This window comes from Falco naumanni, chromosome 11 (assembly GCF_017639655.2).
Source record: "Falco naumanni isolate bFalNau1 chromosome 11, bFalNau1.pat, whole genome shotgun sequence".
NCBI lineage: Eukaryota > Metazoa > Chordata > Aves > Falconiformes > Falconidae > Falco > Falco naumanni.
In genome coordinates this window covers 8,216,860-8,233,732 of record NC_054064.1, presented here as the reverse complement: position 1 = coordinate 8,233,732, position 16,873 = coordinate 8,216,860, and the positions used below count along the sequence as shown (strand labels likewise).

The 16,873-nt window shown below is 49.4% G+C and overlaps 1 protein-coding gene across 4 annotated transcripts in view; it reads left to right on the top strand.

The window, feature by feature from the left end:
- Nucleotides 1-16,873, top strand: part of RXRG (retinoid X receptor gamma) — a 51,159-nt gene that overhangs the window by 22,492 nt on the left and 11,794 nt on the right. The window contains exons 1-3 of one of the 4 annotated variants that reach the window (XM_040610451.1): nucleotides 4,650-4,673; nucleotides 6,390-6,697; nucleotides 16,432-16,691. In XM_040610451.1, the coding sequence (XP_040466385.1) occupies nucleotides 6,649-6,697; nucleotides 16,432-16,691 (309 nt within the window). In that variant the 5' untranslated portion in view covers nucleotides 4,650-4,673; nucleotides 6,390-6,648. Of the gene's footprint in view, nucleotides 1-1,144; nucleotides 1,260-4,649; nucleotides 4,674-6,389; nucleotides 6,698-16,431; nucleotides 16,692-16,873 lie in introns of those variants that run through there. The other 3 variants (XM_040610452.1, XM_040610450.1, XM_040610453.1) reach the window with 3 other exon arrangements.

The window sequence follows — 16,873 nt, the reverse complement described above, 5'->3', positions numbered from 1 at the left end:
GTGCTTACCTTGAAGTGCGAGGAAGTGTGACTCTCCCAGTTGCAGTATTGTGGCTCCTTTTTTGTCTACAATCTTTATTCTAGCAAAGCTAAAAAGGTGGAGCAACCTGTCTGAAAGCAGGCAGGGACTCGCCAGCTCCCAAACCCTGAGCTAGCACTCTGACCAAAGCATTGCTTCTCGATACATGCCCAAACCTCTATGTGATGTTAGCACAAATCTGTATTACACGCTTGCTTATTCCCTTGCAAACCCAACCCGAAGCAATGGATGCTTTTGACAAAGAAATATTTTCCAGAGGGTCCAAATGGCTATTTTTTTGGACCCACCTTCCCAGGAATACTTCGCTGCATGCTTTTCCATGACGCTACCACTGCTGACCTTTCTGCTCTGGCAAGGGGGAGTCGCTGGGAAGCACATAGGCAGTGATTCTTCGCTGTTACAAAGGCCGGGATTGTTGGCAGCTTGACGCCCCAGAAAGTGTCTAATTGACTTGACTCTCTCTAGCTGGGCTCCAAATGGATTTTCTGCCTCAGGATATCTCGGCATTATAGTGGACCTGTTGTTTTTGCTCCTCGCATGATATTAAAAAGTGCATTGTTGGAGCAGAAAGCGTGAGTCAGAACGGATGTGTGGAGGGAGCTGCCTGTTGCCCTGTGAATGAGTGCCAGTGCAGAGGAGCGGAGCGAGACGGGGTCACCTGCCATCCGCGGTTAGAGGCTGAAAAGTTTCTTGGAGCATCCCAGAGAATGACCTTGGCTTGATGGTATAGATGACACTTCAGTCAGAGACAGATGGATGTAAACCTGCCCTTTGCATCTCTAATATGGAGCATTAGCGTTAAAATAGCTCCTCTTGTAATTTTGCAGGGTTTGTCCACATCAACGTGTCTCCAGTGTGGGCTTGGTCCCAGGTGCCCTCTGGGCTGTATGGAGGCCTTGCTCAGGTATCTCTGTCATTGTGTCATCTGGCAGTAGCGCCTGGGAGCGTCTCACCTGCATCTGTGTTAAAATGTACTTGTGCCACCACTGGTGTCTGCCTGGGGAGGTAATTCCCTGGAGGAGTGGGCAGCTGGGCCCTGCAACCAGCAAAGCTGCTGGAGGCGCTTAGGCAGGCGTAAGAGGATTCGGTGACACCGCCGATTAGTGTCAAGGGCCTCATTATGGTGCTGGTAATTGAAGGTCTCCCAAGGTTTAAACAGACTGGGAATTATCTGCCCTCAGAGGCTGCTCTTGGCTGCATGGGACTGTGCTTTCTGCAAGGTAGGCAGAGCCCTCCCTGGAGCAGCCTGATGCTGGGGATGGTGGCCCATGCCCTGCAGACCCTGGGGAGGGGACCCACAGCAGGTGGCAGCTATGGGGCTCAGGGAAAGATGGGGAAGGCCTGGGTAGAAGGAGAGGGTGGGCTGTGTTACTGCCGGTGTGTTTGTGGTGCTGTTTGAATATGCTGCTGCTGGTAATTGCATTAGCCCGGTGAGGCTCTGAGGCTAATTTCATTAGCTCGGTGTCTGTGGTTATTGCTTGACAAGAGACAACCGTGAGAAAGGACAGGGCTGGCTGGGGAAGGGCTGATGCAGTAGCTCCCTTCCTCTCTTTATCCAGGGCATCACAGGGGGCATTTTGCTTTTGGTAACTCTTGCCTGTCCCGGGCCAACGCCAGCCAATGCAGCAGATAGATGAGGTTGGGCCAGTCCATCGGTTAGGCTGGAGAAACCCAATTTCAAGTCTCTGTTCTGCCACTGACTTCTTGTTTGGCCCTGAGCATGTCACCTGGTGTCCGTGTGTCCTCCCTCAGAGGCAGCAGGGAGGGGAATGGGCATTTTGGCTCCTGGGGCACTCGGCCTGGTAGCCCCTATTGCACCTCACTAGCCATGTGAAGGGAGCCCCCACTCTACTGCCAGCACTCTGTGGGCAGTGGGTTTTCTCTGGGACTCTGCAGCTCCAAAGCAGTGTGTCAGGAAGAAGATGCATGTGCAGCTGTAGGTTTATGAGGGCTGCAGCCTTTTTATTTGCGTATACTGTTGCCACATATGTTACTGTAGAATGCCCCTGCCTTTAAACAGAGATGGGATGGGGGACTGATGGTCTTCTCAATTATGTTTGGGGTTTTTTTGGTTCAATCCAATAGTGCAAGGAAAATGTATGATATTTAATCTCCAGCTTTCCTGGTTCTAGGTCAGGGTGTGATGTGATTATTCCACTTTAGGCCTTCATGAGTTTAGGGTCTGGCTCCAGAGACCAGCACCCCAAAAGGCTCGGTTGACGGAGTGGTGCTGAGAGGTCTTCCAGATGCTATTCCAATACACTGCTGAAATATCAGCTGCAGTACAATGGCTTTGGAAAGATAATTGGGAGGTGAGCGAGTCAGGGATGTCAGCACCAGGTTAGCATCTCAGCTGGCTTGAATCAGCACTGCTTTGACAAGAGTCCTGCTCTGACCGAAACCCCCGAAGGTGCAGCTGCTGGATGGCAGTGCGCAGCACTGAGTCCCATCAGGTTGTGGCGTGGAGATGGCTTTCCTTCCTAAAATAACAGTGCCAGTCATTAATAATGTCTTCTGCTTTTACATAACAAGGTGGGGGGAGACACAGACAGGAATAAAAAGCATTCAGTTTTTTGAAGTGGTGATGTGCTATTTCTAGTAGAAACCGAAGGGCTGCCTCTAAGGTCCTGCAATACTACTCGAGAGACTGAGCTGGTTCCTGGAGTCCATCACAGACTGATCTGGGTGCAGGGCCTGGAGCCTCTCCATGCCACAAAACCCATGGTGGTCCCCTTAATGAATTGCCTGGTGCTTGCTTTGCCTGAGGAAAGGGCCTGGAAGGGTTTCCTTCGAGTCGCTCAGTGTGTACATGTGTTCTGCAGCACTAAGCGCTCACTAACCCAGATCTGCTAAAAATCAATAAAGTAATCCACTTACTGCTTGGGACTGCCAACCTTTTTAAGGAGCTCAGAGCTGTTTTGTCTTCTTTCCTCTCCCCTTTCTTCTCAGCTGGAAGAAAGAGGGATGGAGAAGGGGGTGCTGGCAGTGCTGGACTAAAATCAGGCTCTTTGCTCTGGGCAGATCAATAAAAATAATTCCCCACTAAAACTTCATTAGCATGGAATTAAAGCGGCTGAGATCCCGTGTGGTTGGTAAGATTTAATGGTACTACTAAATCTCAGCACGGTTGGCGCTTAAAACGCAAAGCTGCTTTGTTGCTCACACCTCCCTGTCCCAGTGCTGCTGGGGCTGAACTAGTCACACAGCCGGGGCTGCTCCCACCCTGCCCCATGGCTTCTCAGCAAGGGCACAGCCCCCTTGTCCAGCCTGAGGACAAGGGACAAGCCAGGCTGGGTTGGTAGCAAGGTGCAGCTGAAGCAGGTGGAAGCAAAACTGTTGTGCAAGAGTGAATTTGTCTTGAAACAGTGGCTCAGTTCTGAGTTCTGGTGGGCACCTGGGGACTGGGGTAGGTGACCCTGGTGTATCTCTGCAGGGTGATGGACAGATGATGGGAAAGGTCTCTGGATGTTTCCCGTCATGCCAAAGCTTTCCCCTGACACCAGAGTCCCTCTCTTCTGTGGAAGTCTTGGATCCTATTGAAGATGATGTGAAAATCGCTTCTTTTGGAAGCAGTTTGTTCGAGTTCTTGATTGAAAAATGTTTCTTTCAGCCTTGTCACAGAGGAAGAAAACTTACCCTGCTGAGAAATCCAATTTTCTATGCAAAGATTCTAAGAAGCCACCTTGCAGTGCTCTGGGTCTCTGCCTGCAGGGCCCTGGAGCATCCCTGCCCCATGCCTGGCTCTTCCCTCCTGCCCCTAGCAAGGATCCCTAGTGTGGCTGTTAAAGGGTAGCACCAGAGGCAAAGCCAGCGTGATCCTGAAATAGCAAACTTTGCCTACATGTTAGAAATCCCTGTAGTTGCCTGTGACCTAATGCCTCTTGGGTTTGGTGCAGGGTGGAGATTGTTTTGAAGGGACTCATGGGTGTGTGAGAGCATGGCCTGGTGAGTGTGGGGCAGCACCCACTGAAACAGGAGCTGTGCCTACACCTCCTGTGCCTGGATGGAGTTGTGAACACTTGGAGGACTGGCCCTTGCTGAGGATGTGAGCTGGGAACGTCCTTGTTGGAGTGGTGGCAGGGGAGGACACCAGCTCAGCTCAACAGGAAGAGGGACAGGACATAGCACCACATGGTCTATAGCTAGTCCATAGTATTATAACAGCTCTGTTATACTTTTGCATTTGTTATCAAACCCTCTGGTCTCCCTTCCTCAGAGGTCAAAACTTGTAGCCTGTGAGCAGGGCATGTAAGCATGCCACTCAGCTGCCTCTCCTCCTCTGAAACAGTTCTGCAGTGCCATTAATGTTTGTACAATAAAACAAATGAGATGTGAAAACTGGCCAGACAGAAAATACAAGAGCGATCTCTTCTGTTCGCATTCTCCCTGCAAGACTGCAGTTACTTGTTCTTTTGCCTCAGTAGAACCTACTCTGAATACTGATATTATTTTTTTTATTTTTTTTTCGAACTGTGAGGAAAAACCAGTGCATATATACCTGGACTACAGCTAATGGGCTATGCAGAATGCTGATACTGTTGCCTGCAGACCTCCTTGCTCCTGACAGCAATCTGGTTATCCATTCAGTCTGCAGTGTGGAGATGCACTCCCAAATGTTAAGTTCGTATTCCCAGGTAAACTTCAAGTTCTGGAGTTGAATGTGCCTGCTACCCATAAAAAGCTGTGCGTCTGTGTCATGGTGACCTCGTGATATTGTGCATTACCAGGTGCCTGTGCACAGATGCAGAGCAGAAATGGGAGTAAGCCAAAATAATCTTTTAAAAATAATTTTAAAGTTTATTAATATGAGGGAGGGAAAAACACCCCTTCCCTTGCTTAAACTCTGGCTAGAGAGAAAAGGGTATGGCAATGTCTGAGAGCGAAGGAAGAAACAGAGCTAACAAGGGTAACCTTTCCTTCTCCTGCACACACGATACCTCGGGGCTGACAGCACCTCCGTCAGCATCCGCCCGAGCTGTGGCTGGATGCTGTGAGCAGCTCTGTGCTGGCATATTGCATGCCTTCCCCTTGCAGCATGCTTAGTGCCAAAGGGCAGCATGGGCCCTTGGGTGACCTGGAGGGGGCCAAGAGCCAGCAGGTCCTTGAAGGATGCCAAACATCCTAATCTGCTGTTTTTCCCTCTTTTGTCTGGCTGCTGCATGCTCCCCATCTTGTGTGTGAAGGTGGTTTGTGGACTCCCTGGGAAGACAGAGCCCCTTACTCGCCCCATACCCCCTTTCTTTACCATGTGGCTGGCCAAAGGCAGGGCTGTAACCTACCTCCTTCTCCCACACATGCTTAAGGCAGTGCAGACCTTGGTCTCTGTGTGTCTTACAACCTCGGGCAAAATTCCTCCCTCCTCCATTCCTTCGAGGTGACTTCATCCGAGGTCACCCAGATCAGAAACCAGAAACGGTGGGCTGTGCTACTGCCTCTCCTCAAAACTGCAGTGGCTGGGCTGGGGACTTGGCTGGGCAGGGCACTGGGGCTGCTCCCCCTTCAGAGTACCAGTCACTGGAGGAGGCAGTGCTGGAGGCTGCGTGTGGCTTTGTCCCATCTGGCAACTGGCTGCTTGTTTCTGCTTGTTTCTACCTGTTTCCTGCAGTAATTCAATTTATTGCCCACCCACCCTGACAGCAAAGTTGTGGATGTATATAAGGGACTGTCTATGAAGCCTGCTGCATTCTGCTGCTGTGGCTGTGAATGCTTTACTGGCTGTACGTGGCATGGATTGAGCCCCCCTGGACTCTGTCCCATGTCCCCACCTTGTCCCATCCCATACAGCTTTAGCAACTGGCTAATGATGCTTTTTGGGGTGGTTTGGGTGCTTTTTTTGAGTCCTTCGGATGGGGTTGGGAGTTGAACTTGTAGCACCACTAGCCCCAGAAAGGTCCTGGTCCTCCTCAGTCCTGGCTGCTTTTCTTAGGGGTGACCGGGGGGCTGTGACTTGGTGCCAGGAGCGCAGCTGAGGCAAGGCTTGGTGTGGGATGGGAGCGTGGAGCTCCCTGCCCTGAACAGCCTGAGTCCCAAGGTGCTGGGACTGTTGCATATGTGCTCCTGCCCTGTCTATCAGCCAGCCCATCATCAGGGCGCCAGCCCCTCTGGGTGGGTCCTTTGCATGTCTGGAAAACACCTCCACATGGCTGGGGCTAGTATAACTAATAAACTGCATTGAGTCTTCACTGGTGGAAAAGCAAAGCACCCCCCTCCTTCCCCACGATGCTCCTCCCCTAAACAACTTAACCTCCCCCCCTCCTCCCAATTTCTGATCTATACTGGAGCAGTCATGCATTGATCAGCGTCTTATCCGGGCGATTATGCTACCCGGACGGTCCGCTGTGAATTTGCAGGGAGCCGAGACAGCTGAGCCCGGGAGCCAGCCCTGAGCGGCGGAGAACAAGAGCATGTCTCATCCCGGCGAGCAGCTGCTGCCGGCGTGAAGCAAGGATGAGGCCACTGGAGGAGGCAGCTGCCCCGGCACCCTCCGAGAGCCCCTGCTCCTGCAGAGCCATGTCCCGACCCCGGCGGCTTGTGCTGCACTCCAGGCAGCTTTGAAGTTAGAGACGGCAGTTGTGTTTAGAAAGGCAAGAGATGAACTGAAGATTAAACATGTATGGGAATTATCCTCACTTCATTAAGTTTCCTGCGGGCTTTGGCAGTAAGTATTTTACTTGCGTTTGCAATCTGTGCCTTCTGGGTTAGGTGGAGGAACTGATTCCACAGTAGGAGTACGGGGGGTGGTGGTAAAGGGAAATTAAAAACATGTTTAACCTAGCTTGTATGGGGCTGTAACCTACAGTGCCTGTGTGCTTATGATTGAAGCTGTTCTGTGATTATCTGGGCTGTGAACTTCAGCACAGCCAAACCAAGCTGCCTGAAATTATGCAGGTGAGTCAAACCACGACTCTTTGCTCTGGAGTTTAGCATATGGCGTCTGAGAGATGCATATATGTGTTTGCGTGTGATGCGCCGAATCTATTTATTTAAAGAATAGGGTCAAACCAAGTCAATATCTTTCCAACTGCATTTTTATTAAGTTGGAGGAAAAAAAAACGTAAAACAGCCCCCAAGAAAAACTAAAGAGGGCTCTTTCCTCGGCCGGTGGCTGTCTTCTGCCCTTGTGACACAGATACCACCATAATCGTGTGAAGCTGTGTCAGATTAGCCAAATGAGGCTGCACGGTGAGGCAGTGGTCTGCGAAGGGCTGCGTCTGCGTGGCTGCGAGCTGCAATACCCCCTGCACGCCAGCCGTGAGCAAGCCGCGGCTGCAGAAACCAGAACTTGCTCTTGGGAAATGGGCTTTGCAATTACTGGGGCTTGCACGCCGTTTTTAGCTGAAGTTGTTCCTCTTGTCCTAATGTGGGGGATGCAGAAGGGGAATGGGTTGAGGATCTGTAGGGTGGTCCCCAGCTGAGGCAGGGCGCGTGCAGGTTGGAGTGCTCGGCTGCCAGGGGCTGGGAGCACCCGCGTATTGGCTGCTGACAAAATATTGATGCTGCTCCAGGGAAGTTAAAGTGCATCGTTGTTTATGGATGTACAAAGTCTGTATCCCTGGAAAACTCCTCAAGTTGCTCCCAGCCCTTCAGGGTGGGTAAATGCCTCTAGGACTCGCTCTGGAGGCCCCCAGGCTGTATACATCAACCTGTTATTTTTCTGCTAGAGAAGAGGTTCGTGCAGGCGTTGGATTGCACATGGGATGTTTCTTCTATGTGTGTATTTTTTTCCCCCTCCCTCTGGCACCAGATGCTCACCTCTGGTAATTCTCCAACTCCAGAAAAGTCATTGGTATTGCATCAAGTCATCCCCAAGTTTCACAAGCGTTTGACTTTCCAAAATACCTTTTTAGGCAGTTTCTGAAAAGAGATGACTCGTTGGAAGAATCTATTGCTCACTGGTGTTTTTAAGGGATAAGCAAAGGCAAGCCAAACTTTGTTCTGTTGCTGCAAGAAGAGTGAAACAATGGAAGTGTTATTTGTGTTTCATTTGAGTATTACAAATTTACAAGGAAGCAAAAGAAAAGCGACATTCAAACTGATCTTCATAGGAACCAGGCACAGCTCTCTGTAGAAACAGGGGGCCCAGCACTCTGCAGAGATTTTGGGGGATTTCTAGGAGAGAAAATTGGTAGTAGAAGCAGAGTTATTTCTGCTCCGCCAATAAAGGTGAAGGGACGGTTCTCCAGCCCACCAACAGTTCTGTATATTGGGATTCCAACTTTCACTTAGAAGTATATTTAACTGGTGTTTTAACCTGCTTCTGATTTGCTTTAGAAAATCAGAGGTGTTTTCTGCAGGTGAACTGCTGGCACAGGTGCAAAAGCATTGGCTATATTTTGTTTGGGCTGCTTTAAAACAGCTGCTCTGGCCTGTCCTCTGCTCCCTGGACCCTACAGACCTGTGAGTTACCACTCACATCTACACTCCCCTCAAAGCTGGAGGGCTTCCATGCCCCTGAGGCAGCTTGGTGGGGCTGTGGGTGGTGTGAGGGCTGCCTTTCCTTGGGTTGTTGGGTCTGCAGAGGGATTTCTGGCTGGTTGAGAAGGCAACTGCTGCTCTGGCTAGACAGCTTTAGGGCCCATGGGCTGTGTGGGAGAACAGACTTCAAGAGGGAAGAAGCAGGATAGGCCATGGTCACCATTGGTGGAGGGGGTGTGTGGCAGCTTCCCACAGCCATGGGGTCCTCACCACAAAGCCCATGCAGGCAGTCTGCATCACCATCAGGCCTACAATATGTTCATGGTCTCTGCTACTCCTCCCTCCTCTAAAATAGCTATGAAACTGGTCCTACTCCTGCCTGTGCTGGTACCATGAAGGGGGACATCAAGACTGTGGAAAAGGGCAGTGTCCACACTAGGCTGTCAGCTTGTTGCATTCACTGTTCTTGCACTGTATTGCTGGAGGGCAGAGTTAAGGTGATGTGGCTGCTGCTGTTTGGCATATCAAGATCTTATTGTATTCAGATTTCCTTTAGCTCTGAAATTCCGGGCTTCATTTTGAGGAGAACAGCAAAAAAAAAAGCGCAACTATATTTGCTTTCTTTTTTTGCATTCAAGCAACTGTTACATATGGTTTAACTTAATTTTATGTGCATTCAAGTTAGAAATAAGGTATGTGTTTTTGGTATAAGTGTCACTTTGATCTTAAATGTCAGAATGACACCATCAAATTTGTCTGAGAACGTACATACGCAAATTGATAATAAGCACATGATTTGTGATGAGGAAAGGACAGTCAGGCTGTGAAGTGTTGCAGATGAGAGAGTAGCAGGGAAGGTGTTCAGATGAGTCACTCGTAGACATCTAAATCAGGAGATGTGCACTAAGGCAGATGGATTTGCCTTCACAGCCTGGGTTGCAGGAGCAGGGAAAGAGCTTCAAAATGTGGTTTTATCTTCCAGAAGGATGCATTTCATCCAGAGCCCAGCTCCCAGGGCAAGGAAAGATGCTGTGTTGGCTGTCCTTTCTCTCTGAGCACTCTCTGGCACCGTTGGTTGGGGACAAGAGCTAACTTGGCTCCTCCACAAAGTCTCTTTTATTAGTACTCATGTAACTTGGCCGGTGGCCACACCACCTCCGGCTGCAATCTTGTCAGCTCTCCCAAGCAAAGCGGGGTTAGGCTGGGTCGTTTGGGGGATAGGAAGAGGAAAACCCAGGTTGTGCCTGGCTGGCTGGCACCTTTTTCACCTGTGATGGTCCCGGGTTTTGTGACCTACAGAATGCTTGTTCCCTGGGTCCCATGTCTTGCCGTGTCTGTACCTGTACATGCATATCGGAAGATGGAAGAGAGCTCTTTGACCTAGCCAAGGTGTGGGAAAATCCAGTGACTAGGCAGCTCTTGCAGCTAGGGAAATGCAGAATTTTTTCAAAAATTATGTATTTTTTAAAGCAGGAGACAGTTGCCTTCAATTATGTGGGACAGCCATGGACCCTGCAGCCAGTGGGATCCATTCTGATGGGGGGCTGTAGCCTCTCCAGGAGTTCAAAGACCACTGTAGGAATTTGTGCATGTTTCTTCCTGGTGGATGCTGGAGATCTCGCTGTCCAGGTGGGAAATCTGCTCAGATAATCATGAAAAACCCTTCAGGCCTCAAATTCAACAGATTTATTCCTTTAGAGATGAGAAAGTTGATTCAACTCTTGTGTGTTACTGTAGTCACCAGAGGGATGTGATACCTTGTTAGGGTGAGTTAATTTAGCTTGCAGTCCTTATTTTAATTACCTGGCAAGCAGTTGCTAAAGGAGTTTTTGGTTGGTAAGATCACCACAGCCACAGTTACCCTGTAATGCATGGTTCTTGTCAAAGTCATGGCAAAGCCCACGTAGCTTCTGTGGACTCTGCTCCTTCCTTCCCTCCTCCTTAAGCCTGGCTTTCTGAAGAGGAGAGTATGTTGTTATACTGCAGGTGTGTCTTGTCCAAAGGTCCTTGTACATATTAAGCTATTGACCCACTGTCCATTTTCAGTTGAATTGGACCAGGATCTCAAAGTAGCATCTGATGTTGAGCCTGCACCAGGGCAGGTGAAAGTCTCCTGTGCTTCCAGCACGCAGCCTCTTGTGGGCCGGGTTTTGGGTGGCCCCTGTTTGCAAGGGTGGCACAGGAGCATTACCCGGGAAGAAGCAACTCTTTCCACCACCCGGAGAGCTGAGGGGAAAGGTTTTCCTGCCCTGTTGCAGAAGCCCCTGCTCACATATGTGTCAGCACGGCTCCAAAATTTTTTGCTCCTGCATGATGTTAACTGTCAGGGGAAGGCTGCATTATTTATTGACTCGGAGTTGAGCAGGAAGGTGGAAACACAAAGGTTACTGGACCTTAAAAGCAAGGCAAAACCAGTAACCTTTCTGTAGGATATTAGCCTGGCAATCTGTACTGCCTGTGGAAATCTGCTTGGACAGTTAAAAATATCACCAGAAAGGGAATAGTTTTTCATTTTAGCTCCCATGCATTAAATAAAAACTAATTCTGCAGTCATCGCAGCAAAACTATTTGTTTCTAGTTAACGTGGGCTCCCTGCTACATAATCGCATCCAGTTTCAGGAGTGTTTCTCACAGGTATTTCCCCTTGAAGGTCATTCCCAAGGACGAGCTGCCTGCCAAGCTGTACCTCCCACGCACACCCGTGCTCCTCTGCTGGAATCAGCCCTTCTCTGCATGTCTCTTCCCACTTCTCGGTGCTCTCTGATCTGCAGAGGGTGAAGTATCTGCAAAGTTTTGCTAGTCATGTATCAGGCAGGGCAACTTGCACCTTTAATTGTTCATGCCAATTAAATGAAACTTTTCTGTGTATATCTGAGGCCTCAGAAGCACAAGTGTGTTTGTCGTTATTTGAAGAGTTCCAGCTTTTGATTCTCTCTGACACTAAAAACAAAACTGTGAAGGTTGTCATCATCTCAAGGCTTGCCAGGCATCTGCAGATCTCCGGAGGTGGGATTGCTTTAGGCCTTAGTTGCAGAAAGACCCTGGTGTTTAACACTGGTACCTTCCCTTGCAAGGCTTTGCTAGGTGTTAGGGCTCAAGGGGCATTAACCAAAACGACCTTGCAACCCATGTGGGTTAAATAGTGTATGTAGGGACTGGATGTTACTGGTCTCCGTGCATTCTCGTTCCACTTCCCACTCAAATATAATTGGTGAGACTGGTGTTTCTGGGACTGCCGTTATTTGGGTGAGAACCAAGACAGCTTCGTTGGCTGCAGCCTGGATGCTTCTCCTCCTACTGCCTTTGCCAAGTCGTTTGGGGTCACTTGCCCGCTCTTGCGGGTGGTCTTTGCTTCTGTGTCTGCCCCAGCTTTACATGTGAAGTGGTCACAGCGCAGGGGTGTCCAAGCTGGTTTTATTGAGCTAGTATTGGTCCTGGACCAGCTTAGCTGCATTAGCCCAGGCTGTTTAGCATTGCTGTGGTGGACCTGGGTTTTTGTGCTTTGCAGGCACATCTGTTGGACAATTACATATCTGCTGTGATGTGGGCAGTGTTCTTCTGTTCCTGATTTGAGGCTATTCATGCAAGTTTCCCATCCCTGGACTAGGATTTTGCTAGGGTAGAGATGAAACACCGGTGAAAGTGAAATATCAAAGCTTTGAGTCCTTGCTGAGCTTCAGTGGCTGATGGGTAAACATAACGCTGTGGCTTATGTCCTCAAGGGCACTGTTGTCAAAACGCAGAGAACTGAGTGCTTTTTAGGGTGGTCTTTGCTGACATGAGAAAAAATAGTAGAGTTGTCTAGTCTGACCTTAGATATGAACCTTATTCTGAATGCTAAAGCAACAGGACCGACGTCGCTTCTGTGCGCACGCTTCCAACCCATGGCTGTTCCCTGCAGTAAGTGATGTGATACATTTGTAGAGGCAGTTTGAAACAGCAAAGCACCCAGAAGCAAGTTTCTTCTTTTTAAACTTTGCTTCCTTCAAAAAGAAATCTGGAGTATATGCATTTCAGTACAAGAGAGCTTGTGGCAGGTTGATTGAGGCACAGGGTTCTCTGGACACTGCATGTTTGCAGTGGAGATATCAGAGAATCCACAAGAGGCAGTTCCCTCCTGTCCTCTCTTCCAGGAGAGAAATATAAATGGTATCAGGCTTCCCTGAACCTCTCATTGGGAAACTACCTGTCCAAGCATTCCTGTAGAGGAGGGAGACAGGAGAGAGACCTAAACAGCCCCATTTGTGGATCAGAAGTAAGCTCATCTTGAATCTGGAGCAGGTGGTTAAAAGCATTAGTGAGCCCTGATGCTTGATGCGGGGCCTCAGCCAGTTTTTTCCAGCAGATGTGGAGGCCCTGGCCGGTCTAGGAGCCACACTTGGTGCTCAAAGGCAGGGGCTGTGCAAGCCGTAGAGCCCTCGCCTGCCGACACAGCGCTGCCCTCCGCTCCGCAGGGCCCGGCGCAGCTGGCTGAAACCCCGGCACTGCTTGTCACCTTGCATTACCTGACGGACAGACTCCGGGCTCACTTTGGCCTGTGTAAATGTCACCTGTGCCAAATGCCGCTAGAGAGGCTGTGGCTGGCATGCAGGACTGAGTCCTGTCTGCCCAGTCGTCCACCGCTCGGTCCCAGAGCTGCTTCCCTGCTGCGGAGCAGTTCCTCGCTGGTCCCGCTCGACTGCCGTGTTGACATTTCTGTTTGTCCCCCAAATGAGAGGGGGGAAATACCTTGAGGAAAACCAAGCCATCCCTGCAAGCCCACGACCTTACTGGTTTCTTGCTGTTGGGAGGTGAGGGACACAGACCATCAGTATTTCCCTGCAGATCATTTAGTTTAATAATTTGATTAATTCAATATATTGAATTTGAATTAAATAATTCAAATTGAAAAATCATGAATCAGACTTGCAGTCTGCTGTTTTCTTTGCTCAAGCCACCCTGGCTCCTTTGGACTGAAACAACTTTGAGGGTACTTAGCTTAGGGAATAAGTAACCCCAGTGTTGAGGATGCTTTGGCATGGCTTTTACTGCACGCCTTTTGCCAGTCATGCAAATTGTTCCTCGTACAAGCTGAAAACCTGGTAGCAGTCACATATTATATCCCTCTCAGAGCAGTCCAGCCTGAAAATGAGAAGCTCAGTATGGAGGGGCTGGAAGTCAGAGTTCGGACAGCCTTGCAGGAGTGCTTTGCTTTGACTGGTTTTTTTGGGGGAGTTTTTTGCTTGGTCTATTTGTTTCTTCTTTTCTAAATGGGGTTTGTATTACAGTTTATAATAGATGGATGAAATCATTCATTGGTAAATGGAAAGTTAACACTGATGGGTTTGTCACGGCCTTGGCAGGACAGTGTGGCCAGACACTGTGGAAACAAACCTGTTAACTCTGACTTGTGTCATCAGGCTCTGGCAGTAGGTATTTTCATTTATCCATCCATCCCTACCAGCAAACACTCCTTCATGCATTTGTGCTTCCTCTTTGGTGTCTCATTGCTGGGGTAAGAGAGGTAGGTACAAGCCCTCCAGGCTTCCTGGCTTCAACCTCTGATCCTATCCTGGGGGCCAGGAGATTCCCCTGGCCTTAGTCCTTGAACAGTCGCCTCTTGGCATGGACACGAGCACACTGTGGGGCTTGTCCTGGCCTGCAGTCCCCTCTGAAAGCCTTGCTTGCTGTGGGTTCTTATGAAACTTGGTGCTTTTCTAATGGAGAAACTTCAATATGACAGCATTTCTGTAAGGTCTGGTGTAAATGCAAACAGTTAAATAACTCTCTGAGGAGTCTTTTCTTATTAGTTTAAATCTTCTGCATGATACTTTCAAAACATGCCCTTTTCTGTGTTAATGGAAGAGGATGAAGAATCATTCTTTTCCTTAGCTGTCCTGGTGTGATAGATTTCTTCCCAGTCTCTTCTTCAGTGGCTTATTTTCCGAGCTGAAGAATCCTCAAAGGCAATGATGTTTCTCTAATTGTTTAAAGAGGCATAAACCCAATTTCTTTATAAGTCTGTGCTAGAGATGCTGGGGAGGGCTGCATGCTGTGGTACCAGACTACTTGCAGGTGATGAAAAATGCATTTGCTTGTCTCTGAAGCCAATAATGGTACAAGTCAGGATGGTCCTTTTAAGTCCCAGGAAACAACGGAGGTGCCTCTGTGAGCTGAGCACTTAGGTCAGACGAGGGCCAGGCAAACAGCATATCTTCTGCCCCCTGCTAAAGGCTGTCCTGGCGGCTCTCTCTGGGGTGAAAGGCTTTTGCGCTTGGAAGCCATTACAAGGTAGGGATTTTGCTGTCTACTAACAGAAAATGGGCTGTGTGTCTGTGATGGTGGCAGGGGGATGTAGGGTGACTGTCTCTAGCAGCAGGCAGAAGCCCTGGCTCTGCCTTCAGACCGCCTTGCTGCCTCCAAGGCTTCTGCTGTTGTCATTGAGCTGGCTGCCTCTTGCTGCACATTGCTTTCCCACTGGGAGAATTGATCCAAAAAGCCAAAGCAAGAATTGACAAAGACCTTTTCTCCCCCTCCCTCTGCAGAATTAAGTCTGAAGTGGGTTGATAACGGTGGATCGAGTCCTCCTTGACTCTGACAAATGTCTTTAATGTTATTCAGCAAGCTGACCTTTTCCCGTCTTTATTGTGCATCTTCCCTTTGAATCAGATTTGATTGTTACTTCAGGTAAAATAACAAACACTGTCAGGTAAATAACTTTGCAATAATGTTAAAAGGAAGAAAGAAAGAAACAAACAAAACACCAAAGTGCTGCAATGGGAACAAGCATCCTCTGTGCCAGCCATGGAAAACCAACCATGTGACCTTCCCACAGAACATCTTTCCTTTGCTACTCCAGGGAATGTTCTCCTGTGTTGAAAAACCAACAGAGAAACGATGGTTCATTGAAATGTTAATGACAGTTAATGCTAACTGGGGTTGGTAAACTCTAGGGGTGGGAGGAAAGGTCGTATAAATCCTTAAAATACAGCTAGATACATGACCCATTGGGACTAGTGGGCATTTGATGCCCAGATACCCTCTGAATAATTGAGATTGGTCTTATAGGAGACAGCGTTTAGCCCTTGGGTGAGGTGTTCAGCCTCAGAAACTGCCCTGAAGTGGCCGTGTTTGAGGTTATATGGCTTTTCTCTGCCACCTCTTCCCCGGTGGTGTTCTGCAGCAGATTGGATCTTGTGGGGCTGCTGTAAGGCTCAGTTTGGCAATGTACACTGGAGCTATTCGCCGTGGGGGGAGGAAGCCCTCTTTCCTTGTGGCTGTGAGGCTGTGCCCAGGCATGTCTGTGTGGCCACAATCTCTGTTCTGTCTCATACTAAGTGAGGAAAAGTGATGGAAGAAATATTTTGTGGGTGCCTTGTCCCATAATCTGTGTTGCTAGCATGTCGTGGGCAGTTTGTCCTGCATTGCTCCAGCCCTTCCTGAAGATGCTGGCATCAAGTTCTGAGAGCTGGAGGAGCATGTGAAATAGCACGGTGGAGAGATAAGTGGGTGGGAAGGGAAAGAGCTGAGCCAGGGGAAGAGGAGCCTGCTGAGCCATCACAGGGAGCAAACGTGCTTCATGAGATACGGGCAGCATTTAGGGTTTCCAGCCTGGTCGGTGGGGATTTCATGGTTTCAGATGTGAGCTGTCTCTAGAGCCGGCTTGGACAAAAGAAATGGGGCCTCAGGGAATAGTTTAGAGAAAACCAGCAGCAGGCAGGTAGGGGTGCCTTCTTCCAAGTCAGCTGAGGCACTGCAGCAGTGAAAGAAGACTTGACTATGAACTGTTATCTTCATAGTATGTTTTGTTGCTGTATGTAACTATTTCCCATAGTGTAATCAACATTTCGCTCATTCCCTTTTTAACATAAGGCATGTTTGCTGGTTGGCGTTGAGCCTTGGCCAGCATCTAAGCTGACACGACCAAGGCTGGGCAGCTGACTGCTGTACAGCCGGCCTCGCTCATAGTGTATTTAATCGTTCTGTTTCTCCCTGTAGATTCCCCTGTCCATGCCAGCTCCACATCTGTGAGCCTGTCGTCAAGCCTTTCCACAGGAAATTCAGTGGACGGACACCACAACTACCTCGAGGCCCCTGCAAACACCTCCCGGGCACTGCCGTCCCCCATGAACGCCATTGGGTCTCCGGTGAACGCGCTGGGCTCGCCGTACAGAGTCATCGCGTCCTCCATCGGCTCGCACCCTGTCTCTCTGTCCTCAGCCCCAGGCATGAATTTTGTGACACACGCCAGTCCGCAGGTAGGGAGACGTGCACACTTGTTTCGCTACACTCTGTGGTGTTCAGACTGGGCAAAGCCCCAAAATTTGAGGCAGTGGGTTGCATGGTGGGGAGTCTGGTGTGTTTTGGCCTCTTAAGGAGATCAGCTGTAAAGAACAATTTCCAGCCTGTGAGTCTCTCCACATAAATGTCCCTGGCTGTA